Consider the following 23,866-nt stretch of genomic DNA (forward strand, 5'->3'; position numbering starts at 1 on the left):
GAAATTTCAAAGAAGAAACAGAATAAATAGAATGTGCAGCAATAAAGTTACCCCTAATTAATACTTGGTTGCACACCCTTTGCCATTGCTGAAGTCTCCAAACGTTTCTTGTAGCCATCTATAAGCTTCTTGCACTTCTCAGCTGGAATTTTCTCCCTCTTTCCTTTGCAGTTTGTTCGAGCTCTTGAATGTTTGCAGGGTTCTTTTTTCCCAATGGCAGATTTCAGCTCACCCCAAAGATGTTCAATGGGGTTGAGGTCAGGACTCATTGATGGCCATTTCAAAATGGTTCATTCTTTCTTTTTCAACCATTCCTGTGTACTTTTGGATGTTTGCTTTGTGTCATTGCCTTCTAGAGAACCCATGATCTTCGAATTAAACCAAGTTTTCTTACAGTGGGTAGGACATTTGGCTCTAAAATGTCTTGATAATTCTCTGATTTTATGATTCCTGTGATACGGTCAAGGCCTCCAGTACCGGACTCAGCAAAGCAACCCCACATCATTATGGATCCTCCACCATGCTTAACTGTTGATAAGGTGTTCTTTTCCTTATAGGCTTCATTGTGCCGTCTGTAAACAAACTGTTGCTTTACATTGCCAAAAAGCTCCTATTTTTGTTCCATCTGTTCACAGAACATTTTCCAAGAGGGATTGTGGTTTGTCCTGGTACTCTTTGGCAAAGATCATTCTTTCCTTTTTATGTCTTTTCTTCAGCAATGGTTTCTTCCATGGACTTCTCCCATACAGCTCTGCTTGGTTTAGTGTGCGGTGTATGGTACTTGTTGAAACCATGACCCCAGACTGTCCAAGGTTGGCCTTCAGGTCTTTGGATGTTTGACGTGGTGTTTTTTCCACCATTCACACCAACCTTCAAAGACATCTCTTGTCAATTTTCCTCTTTCCCCTACAACTAGGGAGGTTCTTGACGGTTCTATGCTTGGCAAACTTCTGAATAACATTGCACACTGTTGAAACTGGGATACCAAGGTCTTTGGAAATGTCCTTATACCCTTTTGGAAGTCTTGTGTTTGCTAATAATAGCAGTTCTGATGTCCTCAGACAGCTCCTTTGTCTTCACCATTGTGACAAAGGAACAGGGCCTACCATGTGGCTTTTTAAAACACTGAAGTCATCATTCATTGGCTAATTCATGTCACATGGGCACCGACAATTAATCACAGGAGAATCTCTTTTGTGATTTACCACAGGCGAGTCAAAATGTGTTTCCACACTAAATTAATGTAAAGGATGCCAATACCAGTGTCACAGCAAGCTTTAGGTTTTTCTATTTTTCCCTCCCATTGTTTGGTGTTTTAAATTATTGTTTATCACTTACTCTTTTGTATTTAACACAAGAGCTCTGTACAAAAAAACTTTCATGTGATTCACTTTTTCAGGAGATATTCCAAATTATGTACTTAAACTTCATGGGTGCCAATAACGATGAGCAGGGCTGTATTTATATTTATACTATTATTTTTGTCTACTCAAACATTATTCTCTCGGGAGAAACGTTAGAGGATAATAAGTCTTTAAATTCCAAATATGATTCATATTGAATAGTCTCGATGCAAAACAATTTTCCTGGACAAATTAGAGTAAATTTGGCGGATCGCTTATCGTTAGCGGTCACAGTATTTAGCTCACTATCTGCTACATACACTTTACTGACTGTAAATTTACTGACAGTTATGAATAAAATTATCAGGGGAAATTAAATATTCTGTATGTCCAGTGTGAATATTTCTACAGAGAAAGTGTACATGAGCTGTGATCATCCTGATGAAAGATTTATATGTAATTAGTCTGGGTGTGCGGAAAGTGACCACATTATGTAATCACCGCCCGTCTGTTTGTATAGAGAGACTTAATCCTTCTTAATAGAAAGTAACTAATGTCAACATAGAAGTAATAAAACCACCGCTTCTTTTCTTTGTCCTAGGACGATATTTGATGAGAATATACTGCTGGAGTTTGCTGCACTCGGGTCGTACCTGGAATATGATTTGTTTGGGACAGAAATGCTGAACTACCAGTTTAATACAGCAGTGGATATGCCCAGTGATAACGACAGGATCAGAGCGTAAGTGTGGGCGCATAGACTGGCATTAGACTGGCTTAGTCATGTTCTAAAACTAAATAAACTGAACTTTTTATACAGATTTTTTAACCACTTAAAGGGGATCATGTCATTACAGTTTAAAACGCAAGTGACGTGACTGGGGCAGCACTGGTCTCTGCTTGCTAGTTCTTTACTTACAATGTGCAATGACAGTGCGCTCCATTGCTAACTCGTCACTTCTGATCAGACGCGGTGAGAGAGTGCACTGTCACTGTGCACTGAGATAACAGTGCACAGTGACAAGGACCTACTGAGCATGTGTCGGGATTGACAACCTGGATTAGCCCAGCCACTGATATTGAAGTATATTAGAAACCAGATTAAATAATGACATGAAATAGATAGGTATTTAGGATTGAAATAAATTTTATTTTCGGACCACCCCTTTAGACAGCAGAAAACATACAGTGTACGTCACATGTTTCCGTTTTAGATTGTGGGCTCTCTCCTTTTGCCTTTATTGTTGTTTTTTTTCTTCTTTTATCACGTATTCTTTGGTATGTTTCTGCCTCCCTGAATTATACAGCGCTGCAAAATTTAAGAATTTTTTTTACATTACTATTATTTATTTTTCCTATTCGGTTAGACATGATTGGCTGTTTATTAAAACATTTACTTCCCAGGAATCTTGTCTATAATTTAACTGTATTGAGTGCTATGTCTAATTGAAGGGTTTAGAGGATGTTCACCCATCACAGCGTCTCTGGCAGTCAATTCCAGCACTTATTCTTACTAATTAACTTGATTAATGGTGAGATTCTTCTTTTATTGACTTGTTGGTATCTTTCAGCACAGCTACCGACTGTATATTTATCAATGGCTGCCACTTAGTCGCTAAACAGTCAGTAATCCGTCCTGTTAGTGAGGCACATTCATATAATGTGTCATTGTGCTGACAGTTTCCCAGTTTTCTGCTTGCTAAATATAAAAAACTTTTGTAAAATATATATACAAAATATAAATATGTATTTTACATCACAAAAAGACTTATGGTCAGTTGCATGAAGAGATGAGAAAATAAATTTGAATTGAATTCTACTCAAATTTTTCAAAAATCGACATTCACCATTTTTCTGAACCATAAAGAGTCTTGAAAAGGTAAAAAAAAAAAAAAAAAAAAATCTTTCTACTCACCTTACTACTCACCTTTCTGGCACTTCACAATTTCTCGTCTGGTCTTTGTTGCATCTTCAGATCCCCACCGCTCGCACTGAAATATTAGTGAGCTGGGCCTTCCAGCTGTGATGAAGCCTGGCCAGTTCTAATATGACGTTTCGCGCTTTCGCTAGCCCTCCTCATATTCTCTTTATTATGCGCTGGGGTCTATAGAAAATATAGAAAAGCGCAAACGGGCAAATTTGACTTTTTCCTTATTCGCTCATCTCTAGTCGGTACTTTGTGTGCTGTAGTCATCATCATAGGCGAATTATAATGAGGACGATCTGGGCTACCTCCCGGGGCCCGAAGCTCCGTGGGGGGCCCATGGCCAGATCGCCCTCATTATAATGTTTTCTGCAGAGGCAGGGGCAGGGGGACCGCACTGTACCATTAGACGCTGGCCGGCCGCATCAGGGAGACAGACACGCTCCCTGCACACTGTGTGCTGCGTCTCCAGGACTGACGTCACACAGCGGCGCCTGGAGCTGCTTCTCTTCAGCCTGCCGGAGAGGAGCTCCTGCATCAGTGGATGGCGGTAAATAGTAAATACGAGGTCGGGCCTAGGGCAGGATGTCTGGAGTCACAGTGAGGGGGGGGGGGCTGCAGGACGCTGTTCCCCTCCTGATCAGTTCACAGGAATTCCTTAGTGTCAGTTGGGGGCTGCTCTGCTGGGGCTCTGTGTGACTTATTGCCGAAGTCTGACCTTTGCTGCAGATCAGGTCGCGCTGTCAGTGCCAGGTCATCGGCTCCATTGTCACCAGATCTGCAGGAAAATTCACAGTCCTGCAATACATCACACTGAGCCCCAGCAGAGACCACAGACATCACCATAGAGGATCTTGCACTGACTGATCAACCCTGACCCTGCAGGACGTCACATACTATACTGCTGCATATATAATATGTGAGGTCCTGTGTGCCGGTCTAGGTGTAATCAGTACAGTGTATATCCCTGTACAAGAAATGTCATCCAGTATACAGACTAATGTACGGTATACTGTGGTACAGACATCAGATGGGATATAACAATGTGTATAGTATATAACATCAGATATCTGTATCACAGTATTTCGTACTAGCTATTGAACCCGTTCTAAGCCCAGGTGGCGAGCTTTTTTATTGGTATATGCTCTCCCATCCTGGCCCCATATCCTGGTATATGCTTCCCCATCCTGGTATATGTGCCCTTGTCCTGGTATATGCTCCCCCATCCTGGTATATGCGCACTTGTCCTGGTATATGCTCCCCCATCCTGGTATATGCTCCCCCATCCTGGTATATTCTTCCCTGTCCTGGTATATGCTCCCCCATCCTGGTATATGCTTCCCCATCCTGGTCCCCATCCTGGTATATGCTCCCCTATCCTGGTATATGCTCCCCCATCCTCGTCCCCTATCCTTGTATATGCTCCCCCCTCACCCTGGTCTATGCTCCCCATGTCCGCATAGCGCAATATCCAGTTTCATTTGAATGAATACAAATGTGCAGAGTGTATTCAACAAAATGGCGCCAAAGTACGCGCATGCGCATACCACGCTGTCCATTTTGTCAAAGACACTGTTCATATTTGTCTTCACTAAAATAGCGCCGGAAATCACAGTACGCGCAGGCGCCGATTCCGGCGCCACACTCCTCCCCTGGCCTCTCCAGAGATGACAGTGTGGCGCCCCTGAGGGTTCGACCGCCACAGGGATGCTGCACTTCTCTAATGGAGTGTAGTGTTCCTCCTCTGAGGTAAGGCCAGTGTGATAGTCGTGACCCAGCTCTTGCATCCAACACCACATTTCTCCACCAGAGGGAGCTAGTATGCACTAGGTGCTGCTCCCCTGGTTACAGGGAGACTGGGGAACCAAGAGTTAGGGGAACCAGTTAGTGGGTGAGGGTGGAGGACTTACAAGTTAGTTACACTTTAGATTTCTTATTTAATAGAAAGCCATCTTTGATCTTGGTTCTTTTTAGTCCTTTGTCTAGCGTTTGCTAGTTCTTCGGCTGTTCTGTGCTGTCAAATACTGTGTGTAATGTGACCTTCCTCCGGGAGCGCAGATCCTGTGTGGGCCTGCTTCGGCAAGGGACACAGCCCTCGTACCCTGGCCTTGGGACGAGAGGTAGGTTGTAGACAAGGAATGTCTCAACCCGGCCAAGGACCACGATCAAGAAGGCCCGGAGCTTAAGAGTGTGGCTCCACAGCAAATGGATCCCAGGCAGGATGCAGACGGAGCGGAGTACGCCACCTGTCCTAGCCATGCTGATATATTCAGAGGGACTCCGGCTGCAAAAGGGGTACCGGCCCCCGACACCCGACCTTGCTACTCTACGTCCTGGATGGGAAAGCCCTTTAGGCCCAGAGGATCCCACCGGGTATCGGATGGAGCGGAGCTGCCACCCGTGCCCTTGTTCTGAGAGGAGCTCAGAGGGAGACCCGGCCTATTTGCACACACACGGACAGGAAAGGCTTCGGTCTGTAGTTCAGGAACACTCTGCAGTAGGGTCCCGACTGAATGCTAGACTTACTCGGAGGTTGTCGGACCCCCGTCTCTGGTGAGCGCAGGACTCCGCGGGGAGCAGGGAGTCGCCTTCCTTTGCCATCTAAGTGAGTAAAGCCTTGGAAGTTCACCCCTATGGACTCCGGACTGTTTATTCTGCGCCACACCGCACGACGCGGCATCCGTTCTTCCTCTACTACTACCCCTTCCATCCTGTCCCTCTGCCCTGAGGCCTTGCTCCGCCTGTGGGGAGTAGTAAGAACTCTGGCCGCCATAAAACCATGCCTCAGCGGACTGCAGCGGCGCTGGTGGCCCTTCACCAGGCACCAGAGGTGGCGTAGTCGTTAATTAGCCACTCAACCCGGACAAGCCCACACCATCTCTTTTAACACTGACGGTCCTGAGCACGGGTCGGGCCCGGGCCACGGCTGCATCCCATCTCTCCATCACAGGGCCCGACACCGAGTCCCCCAACACCCAGGGTAAAACACGGGCTTTACGAGTAGAGGCGTCACAACAGGACCAAACAGGTATGTGTTTATGGTGCCGGAGATCGTGGTATGTATTCATTGCCTTTGCATACCGCGATCTCCGGTGCCACACTCCTCATCCCTGTCTGGGATGTGGATGTGTCTTTCTGTCTGTGGCCAGACTGTGCAGGTATTGCGCTTGTGCAGTCTATAGAGGCTTCTGACAGAAGGACACATCCCTGATTATACTATAGATACCAGTCATGTATTGTCATATAGACTGTACAGGGGCATACCTAGGGGAATCGGGGGAGCATGTGACCGGGGTACAGCCGTCAGGGGGGTGCCTTCGGGCCACCTCATGCGGTGGTCAGAGGTGTCTCCCAGGTAGCTGCGATTTGCATTCAACCATTCTCAGAGCAGACTGTGGAACCGACAGTCGATCAGAGAAGGGAGCTATGTACGAGCTCATATTGTATATAGGGAGCTATGTGGGTGCTCATACTGTATATAGGGAGCTATGTACGGGCTCATATTGTATATAGGGAGCTACGTACAGGCTCATAATGTATATAGGGAGCTATGTGGGTGCTCATACTGTATATAGGGTGCTATGTGGGTGCTCATACTGTATATAGGGAGCTATGTGCGGGCTCATACTGTATATAGGGAGCTATGTGCGGGCTCATACTGTATCTAGGGAGCTATGTGTGGGGCTCATACTGTATATAGGGAGCTATGTGCGGGCTCATACTGTATCTAGGGAGCTATGTGTGGGGCTCATACTATATCTAGGGAGCTATGTGCAGGCTCATACTGTATCTAGGGAGTTATGTGGGGGCTCATACTGTATATAGGGGGATGTCGGCATACTTAATTCTGCTCAATATTAAGTCATACAATTAATATATTTTTTTTAGTATTTTGTTAATATTTTTAATATTGAGCAGAATTAATTTCAGCCTATTGGTTCGGCTTTCACAACAGTCACGGTCTCTCATGTGGCCCCTTAGGAAATTAATCTCCCACTGCTGCTCTACTATATATAGCACTATGTTATGTATAGGGCTGTGTACATAATAGAAAAAAAATTCCATTATTTTCCATCTACAGATGTGACCAAAGCATCTGTGTGTTAGTCACATGACCAGTCACATGATCTATTAAAGGGGATCATGTGATATGTCACGTGATACATCGGGTACCTGGGGGGGGGGGGGCACACCTTCTAAACTGCCCGGGGCCCTGACTACTCTTAATCCACCCCTGGTCATCATGTCATAGCTCCCTTGCCAAGAAGATTTTCTGAAAGGTCCAAAGTGGCATGCATGGCGTGAGTTCTTCATCTCTGATGTGGGGTACTGTTTGATGGTTCAAGTTTCCATCTTAATACTCCCACATGAATTCCATTTTTCTTTCTTCTTGTAGAATCTCTAGCATTCACCTTAGCTGAAGCTCAAGATACTCATACTCTTTTATTAGATATTCTAGTAAAAACATTGAATTTTTTTGTGGTAGCTCAGCAGGAGGACTGGTCTACATTGTTACCTATTCAAGAGTTCGCATTTAACAGTCGAGTAAATCAGTCTACTGGAACCTCTCCGCTTTTCTGTAATTATGGGTTTCATTATCATTTTGGTTAATTTTCTAGGATTAGTTCTGAATGTCCTGGGGTGGAGGTCGCCTTACAAATACTTGGGGATGTCTGGAGGGAGTTTCAAAAGCATATTGGGACTGCTCAGATTCGCCAAAAGTGGAAGGCCAATAGACGTTCAGTGGGTCCTATTTTTAAGATCGGGGATAAGGTTTGGTTGTCATCTAGGAACATTAAACTTAAACTTAAAGTGCCTTCGGCGAAGTTGGGTCCAAAGTTTATTGGTCCATCTGAGATCCTAGAGGTGGTCAATCCGGTGGCATTCAGATTAAAGCTTCCTCCATCCCTTCGCATCCCTAACGTGCTCCATAAATGCCTATTAAAGGAGTTTGTCCCTTCAGCATTGCCTCCCTTATCCCCGCCTCCTACGGTTTCAGTTGACAGTGTCTTGGAGTATGAGGTTCAGAGGGGTGTGGATTCTCATAGGGTCCAAAATTCCCTCCAATACCTCATCCACTGGAGGGGATACGGAAAGAGGAGAGATTCTGGGTCCCTGCTCGGGATTTGAAGGCCGATTGGTTAGTCAGGGCCTTCCATCTAAAACTTCCTGGGAAGCCAGGGGGTCCGGTGCCCCCTCCCCACTAGAAGAGGGAATGCTGTCACGGTTCCACCTTTCAGTGTGTCTAGGATGCAACTGCTGACAGCTCAGCCTTCCATCTGGTGCAGGGGCATGCTAAGCTGTCAGTGTGTTGATTGGACGGCCGAGCTGTCAATCTGAGACTGGGAGGCGCTGGCTATCTCCAGGTTTCCATTATCGCAGGTGATTGCCAGGCTACTTAATTGGGCTGTGTGAGGTTTGTTTCTCTGTGCCTTGTGTTCTGTGAATTGATGTTTCGTTGCCTGACCTTGGACCTCGGTTTGACCATCCGTTTAACCCCTTCTACTCTGATCCGCTATCCTCCTGGTTTTCTGACCTTGTAACATTACCTGACTGTGCCTTTGTCCCTTCCTTCTATTTCTGACGTACCCTCCTGGCTTTTGACTTCTTGACTACACCGTCTCACGGCTTGGCCGTGAAAAGTGACTCTGCATCATAGCTTGATCCTACTGACAGATTCCCTATTAATGATGAAAAATGTGTACAAATTGCAACTTTCCACAAGTTTTTTGTGCAAATTGTTACTTTTTACAATTTAGTTTTTTTTTCTCAAATTGCGACTTAATATATTAATTAGAACAGAACCTAATATTTAAAAATAGCTCTAGACCAATGTGTCAAATATCACACTTTAAATTTAAAATTTAGTACAATTTTTTTATTCATTTTAAAATGATTGCAGTATACAGTGGGTACGGAAAGTATTCAGACCCTTTTAAATTTTCACTCTTTTTAGAATTTACCATAAGGCTGCAATGAAACAAAGTTCTTTTTTTATCCTCATTAAAGTACACTCTGCACCGCATCTTTACAGAAAAACAACAAATGTAGAAATTTTTGCAAATTTATTAAAAAAGAAAAACTGAAATATCACATGGTCATAAGTATTCAAACCCTTTGCTCAGTATTGAGTAGAAGCACCCTTTTGAGCTAGTACAGCCATGAGTCTTCTTGGGAATGATGCAACAAGTTTTTCACACCTGGATTTGGGGATCCTCTGCCATTCTTCCTTGCAGACCCTCTCCAGTTCCGTCAGGTTGGATGGTGAACGTTGGTGGACAGCCATTTTCAGGTCTCTCCAGAGATGCTCAGTTGGGTTTAGGTCAGGGCTCTGGCTGCGCCAGTCAAGAATAGTCAGAGTTGTTCTGAAGCCATTCCTTTGTTATTTTAACTGTGTGCTTAGGGTCATTGTCTTGTTGGAAGGTGAATCTTCGGCCAAGTCTGAGGTCCAGAGCACTCTGGAAGTGGTTTTCATCCAGGATATCTCTGTACTTGGCCACATTCATGTTTCCTTCAATTGCAACCAGTCGTCCTGTCCCTGCAGCTGAAAACCACCCCCATAGCATGATGCTGCCACCACCATGTTTCACTGTGGGGATTGTATTGGGCAGGTGATGAGCAGTGCCTGGTTTACTCTACACATACCGCTTAGAATTATCACCAAAAAGTTCTATTTTCGTCTCATCAGACCAGAGAATCTTATTTCTCACAGTCTGGGATTCCTTCATGTGTTATTGAGCAAACTCTCTGCTCATTCTGCCATAAAGGCCCAACTGGTGGAGGGCTGCAGTGATAGTTGACTTTGTGGAACTTTCTCCCATCTCCCTACTGCATCTCTGGAGCTCAGCCACAGTGATCTTGGGGTTCTTCTTTACCTCTCTCACCAAGGCTCTTCTCCCACAATTGCTCAGTTTGGCTAGACGCCCAGGTCTAGAAAGACTTCTGGTGGTCCCAAACGTCTTCCATTTAAGGATTATGGAGGCCAATGTGCTCTTAGGAACCTTGAGTATTGCAGAAATTCATTTGTAACCTTGGCCAGTTCTGTGCCTTGCCACAATTCTGTCTCTGAGCTCCTTGGGCAGTTCCTATGAGCTCATGATTCTCATTTGGTCTGACATGCACTGTGAGCAGTGAGGTCTTATATAGACAGGTGTGTGCCTTTCCAAATCAAGTCCTATCAGTTTAATTAAACACAGCTGGACTCCAATGAAGAAGTAGAACCATCTCAAGGAGGATCACAAGGAAATGGAAAGCATGTGACTTAAATCTGAGTGTCTGAGCAAAGGGTCTGAATACTTATGACCATGTGATATTTCAGTTTTTCTTTTTTAATAAATGTACAAACATTTCTACATTTCTGTTTTTTTCAGTGATGGGGTGCAGAATGTACTTGAATGAGAAAAAAATAATGAACTTTTTAGAATTTACCAAATGGCTGCAATGAAACAAAGAGTGAAAAATTTAAAAGGGTCTGAATACTTTCCATACCCACTGCAAATGTATTTGTCCCATGCCTTTTTTTAAGACAGCTTTGACCAGTTGAGAATATGAAAAATTTATGTAGAAATGCATTCATAAATGTTTCGTGCTTCATGCCAAAAAGTTTTCACGTAAATACTGACAAATGATATAAAGGGTGCAAAACTTTAGCTTAGTTGTGTATGACAGTGAAATGTTACAAATTACATAATTTTGGCACTCACACATTTCAAGCCGCGCCCTTTCCTGTGTGAAGCCGCGCCCTTTCCTGTGTGAAGCCGCGCCCTTTCCTGTGTGAAGCCGCGCTCCTTTTCCACTAAGCTACTCCTCCTTGTTGAGTTAGGTGCAAAAAATGTCCAGAACAGAAAATAAATGTGGTGCAGGGAATGTAAGATTTTTTTTGCTTGGTAAATGTTCACCTGTAGCTCCCAATGCAAAGTAATGGAGTGTAGAATACTGGACATGGCTTTTTGTAACATTTTCAAGACTATTTTATATTTCAATTCTTTCCTCTGGATCCCCCGTTGATCATGACATATTATTCTTCATGATGACTAAATTTATAGGTTCCAAGTTATATGACGGCTAAAGTCTTTATATTTCGCAGGATCCGCTCTTTGATCAACGAAGGCTACGACGAACATATTGTAATTTCCCATGATATACACACCAAGAACAGGCTGGTAAAGTATGGAGGACACGGATACTCGCACATATTCAACAATATTGTACCCAAAATGCTCTTGAGAGGCATATCCCAGCAAAACATCGATAAAATATTGTTAGAGAACCCCAGGAGGTGGCTGACTTTTAAGTAAAAGATGCAAGTAATTGTCAGAAAGTGTATTTTATTTGAGTTATATATCATTTTTAATCAAACTTATAAATACAAGGGTTAACTAAACATGAAAGGCGAAGATAAAAAACATCTGACTGAAGAAAACCAAAGTAGAAATTAAATTCTTCTAGGCAAAAAAAACAAAAGCAAGCAAAAACAATTAAGATAAAGTTACAATAACTATTGAAAGAATGTATAAATCAGTAATTACAAGAAGAAAATAAAGGATATTAGGAGCCTGGAAGTGGTATATCCTTGGCATTAAGTAATTTGATGTAGGTTTTCACATCTTGTTTTTTGTCCTGTTGCACAGTTCTTGTTCTTCAGAGATGAACGAAACAATTTGATGTAAATCGAATTTGTGTAGAATCTTTAGACGTTCACCAAACTTTGCGAAATTCAACAATTTACAATTTGCTTCATGTGACTCACCTAAAATTGCAGCCAACATTTTACACATTGCCAGGTTCGTAACTAATAATGGGTGGCAGGATTGCAGTCACACCTGGGCTCTGGAGTATGGGGAGCCAAAACGATCTCTTTGGCCCATATTAGAAGACAAATACTATTACAATCCCATGGGACCATTTGGAGATTTTGTATTCAAGCCCATAAGCTTCCAGTTAAACCACTGCACATTGCAGATGATTGCATCAGTTACAGAAGTCTCACATGACCTCAGGGGTGACCACGCAGGATTCATGATGCCTTGCTGTTATCACATCACATGGTATAGCACAAACAGTTAGTAGGGACTATCATAGCCGCCTGTATAAAAGCAAAGGCAGGGAATGCAGCAGCCATTTTATGGTGAATCTGGATAGTGAGAGGACGTCACAGCTTAGCCATAGAGATAAGGAGAGAAAGACATAAAACACTGAAGAAAATGGACAGATAGTGTGTGTGACCTCACAGCAGTGAGGAAAAGATGGTAGGGTCATCCACAACTATTTAGGCCAATTGGAGGTGTGCTATATTTTTGACTGGCTGCAAATAGATTTTTTGGGGAAAATTAAGTGAAGCTGGTAAATTCAAATTTCAATGATTTGCTTATTTCTACTGCACCTATTTAGTTGACCTATGCAATGGTTAACAGCTTCACGTATCCTTTTGGTACATTCTGTATGTGCTGGAGGTAAAACATAACTTTGAAATGAACAGAAAATAAGAATACTTATAACTGACCTTGCTCAAGAAAATTGAGTTGACTACCTTGTGAAAGTCCCCAAGCTCCCCTGATTCCACCGCTCTTTTCCATTTTGCTCTGCTTCGCTCCATTGCAGAGATATTCACATTTGTTGTTTTTGGAGCGCAGCATCTGAAATATCTGCTTGTAACGCAACTGGGCACGCGGTGCTTTCACCCTTCCCTCCCTCTCAGGCACTACCAAGGACAGCTCGTCAGCTGATTTAGTAGTCTACCAGTCTCACATGTTGTAAGCTGTGATTGGCAACATCTGGGAGTGAGGGGTGAAAGTGTACACCCCCAGAGAAGACTCTGAACAAACGCCCAGTTGCTCTACAAGCAGAGATTTCACATTGTGCCTTCCAGAAGAAACAAATGTGAATATCTCTGTAATGGAGTGAGGCAGCGCAAAAAGGGAAAAAGTGGCAAAACCAGGGGAGCTCAGGGATTTTTGCAAAGTATTTTGCTCAATTTTTTTTTGTTCCTCTTTAAAAATTTTAGAAAAGAGCAAGAGTCAGTGATGTCTAAAGATCTGAGTCTTATTTTTGTAACAATTTATATATGTATTGTATAGTTTTTGAATGATGCCGAGACCCTACCTGTACTCCAATATCAAGTTGAGTTTTTTCTTGTCCTTGAGATGATTATTTATTATTGTGAATTTCAAATTTCTTTTTGCCCTTTTTTTTCCTCTCCACAATTTGTTAGATAAATCGTTTAATAAAAAAAAATATTAACACAAAAAAAAGAAATGATTTCTGATGGTTTTTCTGTGTGTAAATGTAAGCCTCGGTAATGTCTGGATTTCTTTCCAGCCCAGTAATAAACACTTAAACAATTGTCTCTGAAAAGAATGAATTGAATTCCTACAAGCAGCGCTAATCACGACTACTCTGAAGCAAGTAATAATAATAATGCACAAGTTGTAGAAAAGTAAAGTGATTCCAATTAAATGACTCCCCTCTGGAACAATTTGATGTTCCTTGTAATATTGATGATGCTTGTAATTATCCCGCTGTTCTTTAATTAATGCTTGATATGGAACATAGCCATTTAAATTACTTTCTGGCAAAACCTTAGGACGCTACCTTTTAATTAAAGACTGTGGACAAGTCTATATAAGATATATGTATATAAACTGGGGCACACGCAGAGCAATTGCAGTCTGTTCAGGGGCACAGAGAAGGAAGAGGCCCATTCATTGTGCTAACAGAGAATTACTACTATCCTGCTTCTCCCATTCCCTATCACTACTCACATTTCCCATTTTCCAAGTGACTAGCTGATCGTTTCCGTGATTGGCTGACAGGTGATGATCCTGGGAGGAAGGAGCAAGCAAACAGCTGTCGTCTGTGCATCCTTCATTATAAGTGAACCCCTTCGCTACTCTAGCCCACCAGGGATATTCTAAAAAGATACTCTAGCCCACCAGGAATATTCTAAAAATGTAGTCTATCCCTGGTGGGCTAGAGTATCTTTTTAGAATATCCCTGGTGGGCTAGAGTATATTTTAGAATATCCCTGGTGGGCTAGATTACATTTTTAGTATATCCCTGGTGGGCTAGAGTGTCTTTTTGGAATATCCCTGGTGGGCTATTCTAAAAATGTAGTCTAGCCCACCAGGGATATTCTAAAAAGATACTCTAGCCCACCAAGGATATTATAAAAGTTACCCCCCTTGCCAACAGGGATATTATAAAAAAAAATCCTTACTGCTCTAAACCACCAAGGATACCAACCATATCACTACTTTTAGACCCATGACTATTCTAGACCATCAAGGATGTTCTAAAAACCTTACTGCTATAGACCACTAGAGATATAATAACCCCCACTACTGTAGACCACCAGTGATATCAACGTTAGATCACTAGAGATACAGAATTAGAATCTGCCCTAGTCCACCAGGGATATAATAAATCCTTACTACTCTAGACCACCAAGGATACCAACCGGATTATTACCTTAGATCCATGACTATCCTGGACTATCAAGGATATTATAAAATAACCTTACTACTATAGACCACCAGAGATATTATAACAAACACCCTACTACTCTAGACCACCAGGGATGTCAATGTTAGATCACTATAGATACAGTATTATAATCAACGCCATGACTGCATTAGACCATAAGGAATATAATAAATCCTTACTACTCTAGACCACCAGGGTTATCAGCCACATCATTATTCTAGATCGTGAGAGATATTATACTCAACCACTTAACTATTGTAGAAATCTGAGATTTTATGTGATTGGTGGACAGATGATGATCCTGGGAGGCATGAGCAAAAAGAAGGATGTAGTTTGTGCCTCCTGCAGCCATCATCATAGGTGCTGCTCGACTTTAACACTGTCGCTGATCTAGACCACCAGGGATACCAACCTCATCATTCCCTAGATGACTAGAGATATTATTACCGACCTCATAACTACGCTAGACTATCAAGTATGTTTAAAAAAAAAACTCTTACCACTCTATACACACCAGAGATATAAGAAGCCCTTTAATACTCTAGACCACCAGGGAAGTCAAGCTTATCAGTACTTTAGACCACTAGACATGCAGCATTATAATCAACTCCATGATTAACCTGCACCACCAGGGATATGATAGCAAATACTTACTACTCTAGACCTCCAGGGATATCAGCCCCGTCATGGCCTTAGCCCATTAAGGATAATATATTCAACCCTTTGACTACTTTAGACCACTAGGGATATCATAACAAACCCCTTACTCCTGTACATCACCAAAAATATTATAAAAAAAACCCTTTACTATGCCACATCACTAGTGATATTATAACAAACTCCTCACTACTCTAGACCACCAGGGATTTCTATCCAGTAGCTACACTAGACTACGAATGGAATTATAATCAGCCTAATCAGTACCCTAGACCATGAGGGGTATTATAATCAATCCCATCACTGCCATAGACATTTAGGGATTTTATAAGCAACCCTTTCACTTCCCTAGACCACTAGGGATATTGTCACTACCCATTCAGTACTTCGGATCAACAGTGATTTTCAGTAAGCTAGTTCAGGGCTTCGCAAACTTTTTTCTACTGTGACTCAACACCCAGCATATGGTGATGCCACGGCTGTACCACGGGTCAATATCTACAATTGCTAAAATATTGTCTCAGTTTATATTATTTTGTGTCTCATGTATCCAGATTGTTATTAAAATGTGCACATAAAGGCAATCATGCTGCTATACTGTGCAACATATGATCATCTCTGTCACAACTGCCTCCCCTGCGGAGCCTCACCAACTAGTCCTGCCTCCCCTCTGTAGCCTCATCAACAAGTCCTGCCTCCACTGCGGAGCCTCACCAACAAGTCCTGCCTCCACAGCGGAGCCTCACCAACTAGTCCTGCCTCCCCTCTGTAGCCTCACTAACTGGTCCTGCCTCCCCTCTGTAGCCTCACCAACAAGTCCTGCCTCCACAGCGGAGCCTCACCAACTAGTCCTGCCTCCCCTCTGTAGCCTCACTAACTAGTCCTGCCTCTCCTGCGGAGCCTCACCAACAAGTCCTGCCTCCCCTGCGGAGCCTCACCTACAAGTCCTGCCTCCCCTGCGGAGCCTCACCAACAAATCCTGCCTCCCCTGCGGAGCCTTGACAACAAGTCCTGCCTCCCCTGCTGAGCCTCTACAACAAGTCCTGCCTCCCCTGCAGAGCCTCACCAAGTCCTGCCTCACCCTATATCTCCACATTTGTTGGTTTGGTATTAACCCCTAATTATGGGAAACTATTACAACTTGGGTATATACAGTATCCTGCAGGAAACCAATTGTGATCAGCTTATTGCCAAGAGGGAGTGTCCAAATCTGACATCCCACATCCGCCTGTAATACAAAAAACCTTTCTTTCCAGACTTATCTATGCCATCAATCTCATTTGTGGAGTGTCTCCATCTTGGTCGTGGTGGTCTCCTCCTAGCTGGGTACTGATGACCTTGGAGGTTGAGAACGAGCAGTGTTCCCTGCACACAGGAGATTGCAGCAGTGCAGGGAAATGTGCAAGAACAACATAAAAAGGGTGCTGAAATGGTCAATTTCTTAAAATAAGACCTAACGCTCATCAGTCAGCAATGCTGTGTCTCGCTGCAGTCAATGGGGGTCTTCTCAAATAGCACTTGTTCCAATGGGAATCTTAAAAAAGACAAGCTGTAAATTACCTCCTATTTATAGTCATGGGCAACAACAATTAATTATCAATTATTTAATGACCTTAATCTTAAAACTTATTTAGCACACGATTTGCCTCATATTTTGAATGCATTATTAAATACTGTATTTATTAAGACTTAGGGGGTGTAAGAGGCCAAATGATTCAGGGCAGAGGGATAGCAAGGGGTTCAGCTCAGGTGGGCGAAAGTTCTGAATGGCCCCTAACCAGGTAATCGTGTGTACAACTACGGTGGTGCAGCCCTAATCATAGGTATAGGGGAACCTCAGCAGATGACCGCGCTGTTACTGAAAATCTCTATACAAAGACCAGCACTGATATTACTGCCACATGGTGACCATACAGTGGTAGATACCAGTGCTGCAGAACACATAAGACTTTACAGTACAGTTATATATAGTAACTTACAGCTGACGTTCTTTCTGATGTAGTCGTTCATTTTTTCAGTCTTTTCTAACTTGCCCAGACCGACATGACAACTTCTCCAGCCAGGACTCGTTTGCAGAGATTACAAAAAAGACACATCTGACTTCTCACATTTCCAGCACCGTCCCCATCTATCCCCAACCTGCACAACCTCCTCATCCTGCTGATACCTTAATGCTGAGCCGCTGCTGCCGAAAGTGTCCCTATTACTGATCCTCTTAGTGCCCCATATAATAATTTCCAGCACTGTGCCTCTTACAAAGTAAAATGCCTCCTTTGTGCCTTTTACATGGTACAATTGTGCTCTAGAAAATATTAATTCCCTGCACAAGTGCTCTAGAAAACAGTGCCCACATTTTGCCACTATAAAGTAATAATGTCTCCAGTATGCTCATTTGACAGTCACAACTCCCTGAGTGCCCAATAACAATTGTGCTCCTTAAGTGCCCATTTAACATTTGATAATGTCCCAAGTCCCCCCCCCCCATATATAGTTCCCCTCTACACAGCATGATGCCCTCCAACAGCTCCCACGTACACAGCATGATGGGCCCCACAGTTGCTCCCTCCCACTGTATGACAGCATCAAGTAGCTCTCCCCCACAGTATGATTGCCCCCAGTAGCTCCCCACACTGTGTGATAGCTCCCAGCAATCCCCCCACTGCATGATGTCCCCCAGTAGTCTCCCCACACTGTAAGATGGCCCCCAGTACTCCAGTATTCCCCCACACTGTATAGATGGCCCCCAGTACCTCCCCCACACTGTATAGATGGCCCAAAGTACCTCCCCCACACTGTATGCATGGCCCCCAGTAGCTGCTCCACATTATATGAATGGCCCCAAAGTATTCCAGTAGCCCCCAGACACTGTATGCAGGATCCCCAGTAGCCTCCCCCACATTGTATGCATGACCCCACAATAGGCCTCCCACATTGTATGCATGGCCCCCCCATAATGTCTAGGGTCCCCCCATATATAGTTCCCTTCTACACAGCATGATGCCCCCCACAGCTCCCACATATACGGCATGTTGGGCCCACAGCTCCGTATACACATAATGATGTGCCCCCACCCACTGTATGATAGCCCATAGTAACCCCCAATGTATGATAGCCCCCAGTAGAACCCCCACACTGTACGTGTTGACCCCAGTAGCCCCCCCACACACACACTATGCATGGCCTCACATTAGCCCACCCACATTGTATGCATGGCTGCCAGTAGCCCCCCCCATACTGTAAGCATGACCCCCAGCATTCCAGTAACCCCCCACATTGTATACAGGGCCCCCAGCAGCCTCTCCCACACTGTATGCATGGCCTCTAGTAGCCCCCCACATTGTATGGCCTCCAAGTAGCCCTCCCACATTGTATGGATGGCCCCCAGTAGCCTCGCCCACATTCTATGCATGTGCCCCGGTAGCCTCTCTCACACTGTATGCATGGCCTCTAGTAGCCCCCCACATTGTATAGCCTCACAGTAGCCTCCCCCACACTGTAGGCAGAGTCCCCAGTAGCCCCCCAGATTGTATGCAGGTCCCCACAGTAGGCCTCCCCCATTTTATGCATGGCCACACAGTAGGCCTCCCACATTGTATGCATTGCCCCAGTAGTCCTCCCAACCTTCATGACTAGACTCTTGACCATCTGGGTTATTACCATTTATTTCTTCACAATTCTTGAACACCATGGTCATTACCACATTTTGTACAACACTTGGGATACGAGGAATATCGCTTTTTAGCCTTCATGACTCTTGACCACCAGGGTTATTGCCATTTATTTCTTCATCATTAATGTATTTATCTCTATTCCATTTTAAAATGGCTGCCTGATTGAAAGTAGAGCGGCCCAAAGGTCACGTGGTGTAGATGGAGCAGCGCAGAGCTGACGCTGGAGTGGTAGTAGATGAAGTAATGCTGATTTTGCTATTTTTAAGCTGATCAAACCTTAAGGCCATTTTACTTTCAAACTAAGTAAGTCACCACTAGAGGGAGCTCAGGAGCACTTGTATGCATTAAGTTCCTGAGCTCCCACTAGTGGTGGCTGCAAGGAGATAGAATTTTATTTAATTTGATATATACACAGGTTCTGTATAATAATGTGTGACACCCCAGGGGTCTGGTTGTCACAGTGATAGAGATATTACGTCTGAGAGCAGGTGGGAGGTCCTTTGGTCAGGGATCCTGTGCATGCCACACCTCCTGCCCAGCCTTGGGAGGGGAAGAACTTCCCCTGTATAAACCCGGGGCTGAGGCAGAGTGATTGAGTCCAGGAAGAGCAGAGACAAGAGCAGCATAGGAAGCAGCAGAGTCACAAGGAGTCAGGGGCTGGCAGCTAAAGAGCTCGCCCTGACTAAGAAGATTCTTTACCGGACCCGGAGTCCGAGGCTGTGGGGACTAACTTCTACCCAGCAGCAGAATCCGTCAGGCAGGGGATTTCAGGTCCCCTGGCCCAGAAGCCCGAAGGCCCCGAGTCACCGGCCATACGGGTGAGCACCACACGGTACACTCAGGGACGTGGGCTACTTACATCAGCTTCTAGCAAGGTAGCCAGAAGAGTACAGTCAGCTTGGGAGGCCTACAACTACGCCTGGCCAGGGGAGATCCCATCTGCTCAAGGACTGACCAGGCCCCGTTCGCTAGCAAGTACTCCGGGAGGGTCTATCGTTGTTATCAGTAAAGACCCTGAACGCTACCATACCGTCTCTGAGTGGTTCCTGCTACCCCCATCATCCACGTCGGCTGCCCTGAGGCCATACCCCTCCCGTTGGGGGTTATACTATCACGCTGCACCATCCTTCCACCGGCCTCAGCGGTCTGCCCTGCAGCAGCAGCCCCCTGGCTGCATTCAACGGGTGGCGTAGTCATCAACCGTTTTCTACCGCTAACAGACTGCCGTCCAGTTTGACTCCCTGGGCACGGACCGGGTCACCGCCACGAGACTACAACCCTAAACAGATCCGGCTCCGGGTAAGCTCCCGCGTGCGCAACGCAGCGCGACACAGGCCCAGGGGCGCGTCAACTTTGGCGTAGTCGGCAGGATCACGTGCCCGCAACCACCGGGTACTGCGTGCCTGAAAAGCAAAGACTGTTCAAACTTACCAGTGGTGAAGATTCCCGCCATCGGTGAAGATTCCCGCCATCCGGCGCCATCTTCAGCCTTCTTCCCGCCATCGGTGAAGTTTCCCGCCATCCGGCGCCATCTTCAGCCTTCTTCCCGCCATCCGTGGAGTTTTCCCGCCATTGGACGCCATCTTGAGGACGCCGCGCGGGAAGAAGAGGGGCGTGGACTCCGAAAGCGCGCGAGAACTGAAGCCCCGCCTCACGTCCGGACGTTGCGTAAGGTCCTGGAAGGAGCCCAGCAGACGCCGACGTCACAGGAGCGCGACGGAAGGTCCTCAACCCTGACGATCCACTGCGGAGCCGCGGCCTACGGAACAGGATCATCGCAAGGTAGGCCACGGTCCACTAGGGGGGAGGAAGATGTCGGATACGGAGGAGAGCTCCACTGCCTCAACCCCCGCCAGCGCTACCGCTGTTGCAGTTATGCCCTTCACCATGCCCTATATCCCGGGAGCAGCTTGGCTACCCCAGTACTCAGGGGAGTCACATACCCTGCATGACTTTAGAGAAAAGCTGGATAGCCTCTTCCAGGTGTACCCCCTCACAGAAGAGCAAAAAGTGAGCATCCTGGTGGCCCAACTAACTGGGGCAGCCAAAAGGGAAGTAAAATCCTGGCCACCTGGGAGGAAGACTGTCGCAGGGATACTAACCCGGCTGAAGGACACCTTTGATACCCGCACCTCAGCCGAGATTAAACTTAGATTCTACGGGTGCAAGCAGCGAGCGCATGAGAGTATAAGGGACTATGCACTCAACCTACAAGAGGCCCTGAGGGCCATTAAGCAGACCGACCCTAATGGAGTGGGAAACGAGGACAGGCTGTTGACCGAACAATTTATAGAGGGTTTATATTGCAATGCCCACCGCACCCAGTTGCGGGCAATGGCCTTACAGGACCCTCATCTAGAATTTGCACAGTTCAAGGACAGAGCCATCCGGGTGCTCCGAGAACCGGCACCAGGTGGCGTTGTGACCCACAGACGCCCCACTACCACTTACTACCAGGAGGCGGCGCCCTTGTCAGCAGGGCCTGTGGGAGCTGATGCGCAGGCTTTGGACAATGACCCGGCTCCAGACCTACACCATCAGGTCCAAGAGCTAGCTAAAAGCGTTGCTGCGCTAACCCGAACTGTGCAGTCTTTACAGGTTTCCACTCCAGGGAAGATCCAGCTGGCATCCGGACCGGAGGACATCCCGTGGCGTCGACCAAGGAGGACCCCACCGGCCAGAGGAAGACCCAGTGACCGATACAGCGAGGACGGACGACCCATCTGCCGCCGCTGCAGTCAACCCGGACATATGGAAAGGTACTGTTCTTTAAACGGGCACAACCTGGGGTAGAGGGCCAACCCCCAGGAAAAAGATCACCAGGCCCATCGAACTGGCGCGACAGATATGTGGGAGGACGTCCAGTCTTGCCTGTGGTACTGGATGGCATTCCCATGAGTGCCCTACTGGACACCGGGTCACAGGTCACCACCATCCCGTACGTGCTCTTCAAGCAGTACTGGAATGACTCGGATATTACCCGCTACCCTGACGACGACTTGAGTATCATCGCCAGCAATGGTCAGCCCGTGCCACAGATCGGATTTAAAGAGGTGACCATCAAAATTGGTAGAGTCGAACTGGCCGCACAGGGACTGATCATTGTAGATATTGACAAACATGAGAGTCACCCAAAAATAACTCTAGGAACTAATGTAATTGAAAATTGTCTTGCAGAGGTGATTTTCCTTTTACAGCAGGTTGCCAAGAATGCCAGCTCCGGCGAGCAGCGGGTGCTCCAGAAAGAGATCCGGGCACTGATGCAACGGCAACAAGTGGAACTCTCCGGCGGTGAGATTGGTAGCGTAAGAATGTGTGACCCTTTTCCTATTGCCATGCCCCCAAAAAGTGAAATGATGATTTGGTGCCGGGCAGCTATTGGTCTGAGAGGTAGAGATTACCAGGCAATGGTAGAACCAGTTTACTCAGACAGTAGGCCCACCATTTTGACAGCACGGGGGGTGGTCAATGTACGCCATGGGAGGGTGCCCGTTCGCATAATAAATATCGGGGAGAGGGAAGTGTACCTGCCCCGGTATGCCACGCTAGCCAAATTATATACCACTAATCAAAATTCTATACAATCTGTGGAACCCTTGCCTCCATCTCACCCGGAGGAAGGTAACGGCTCTAAGAAAGACATGGAGGACTGGTGTCAGCAACTACATCTGGGTACTGACTCCACTCCCTCACACCAGAAACAAGGAGTCTATCGGGTGGTTCAAGAGTATGAGAGAGTGTTTAGTAAACACCCGTTAGACTTCGGGCGAGTCAAGGGGGTAGAACACCGCATCCCCACGGGAGATCATCCTCCCATAAAAGAGAGGTATCGACCCGTACCCCCTGCACATTACCAACACGCCAAGGGGATGCTTAGAGACATGAAGGAGGCTGGGGTAATCCGGGATAGCTGTAGCCCCTGGGCAGCCCCACTAGTTTTAGTCAAAAAGAAAGACAACACCATGAGGATGTGTGTAGATTACCGGAAAATCAACCGTATCACACACAAGGATGCGTACCCCTTACCAAGGATAGAGGAGTCATTGGCTGCTTTAAGATCTGCTAACTTCTTCTCTACCTTGGATCTCACTAGCGGGTACTGGCAGGTTCCTGTAGCAGAGGCGGACCGGGAGAAGACCGCATTCACCACCCCGATGGGACTTAGCGAGTTCACCTGCATGCCGTTCGGACTCTGCAACGCCCCAGGAACCTTCCAACGATTAATGGAGTGCTGTCTGGGCCACAGAAACTTCGAGACGGTCCTGTTGTACCTGGACGATGTCATCGTATACTCCAAAACTTATGAGGACCACCTGAAACACCTGGCGGAGGTGTTCGAAGCTCTGGCGAGTTACGGCCTAAAGGTGAAACCCTCCAAGTGTCACCTCCTGAAACCAAAGGTGCAATACCTGGGACACGTGGTGAGCGCTGACGGAGTGGCTCCCGACCCCGATAAGATCACCGCAATTAAGGGATGGCCAAGCCCCTCCAGCGTAAAAGAAGTGCGGCAGTTCCTAGGGTTGGTAGGCTACTACCGAAGGTTTATTCCCGGTTTCACCAAAAAGGCAGCACCTATGCAGGACCTCCTGATAGGCCAGTCCCGGAAGGCCAAGAACCAGAAGCCGCCCTTCAAATGGGAAAAGCTAGAAGAAGAGTCCTTCCGCCAGCTGAAGATGGCCCTCACGGGGGATGAAATCTTGGCGTACCCGGACTATAGCCAGCCCTTCATCCTCTACACCGACGCCAGTAACATCGGGCTAGGAGCCGTACTGTCCCAGATTCAGCAGGGG

General features: G+C 45.9%; 1 protein-coding gene across 2 annotated transcripts in view; it reads left to right on the top strand.

Moving 5' to 3' along the window:
• Nucleotides 1–13,521, top strand: part of PTER (phosphotriesterase related) — a 31,346-nt gene extending 17,825 nt beyond the window's left edge. For both annotated transcript variants that reach the window (XM_073677456.1, XM_073677455.1), the window contains exons 4-5: nucleotides 1,945–2,085; nucleotides 11,354–13,521. In XM_073677456.1, the coding sequence (XP_073533557.1) occupies nucleotides 1,945–2,085; nucleotides 11,354–11,564 (352 nt within the window). In that variant the 3' untranslated portion in view covers nucleotides 11,565–13,521. The remainder of the gene's footprint in view (nucleotides 1–1,944; nucleotides 2,086–11,353) is intronic.
• The last annotated feature ends 10,345 nt before the right edge of the window (nucleotides 13,522–23,866 follow it).

This window comes from Phyllobates terribilis, unplaced genomic scaffold, assembly GCF_046119375.1.
Source record: "Phyllobates terribilis strain yellow unplaced genomic scaffold, ASM4611937v1 Scaffold_4__5_contigs__length_816908805, whole genome shotgun sequence".
Lineage (NCBI taxonomy): Eukaryota > Metazoa > Chordata > Amphibia > Anura > Dendrobatidae > Phyllobates > Phyllobates terribilis.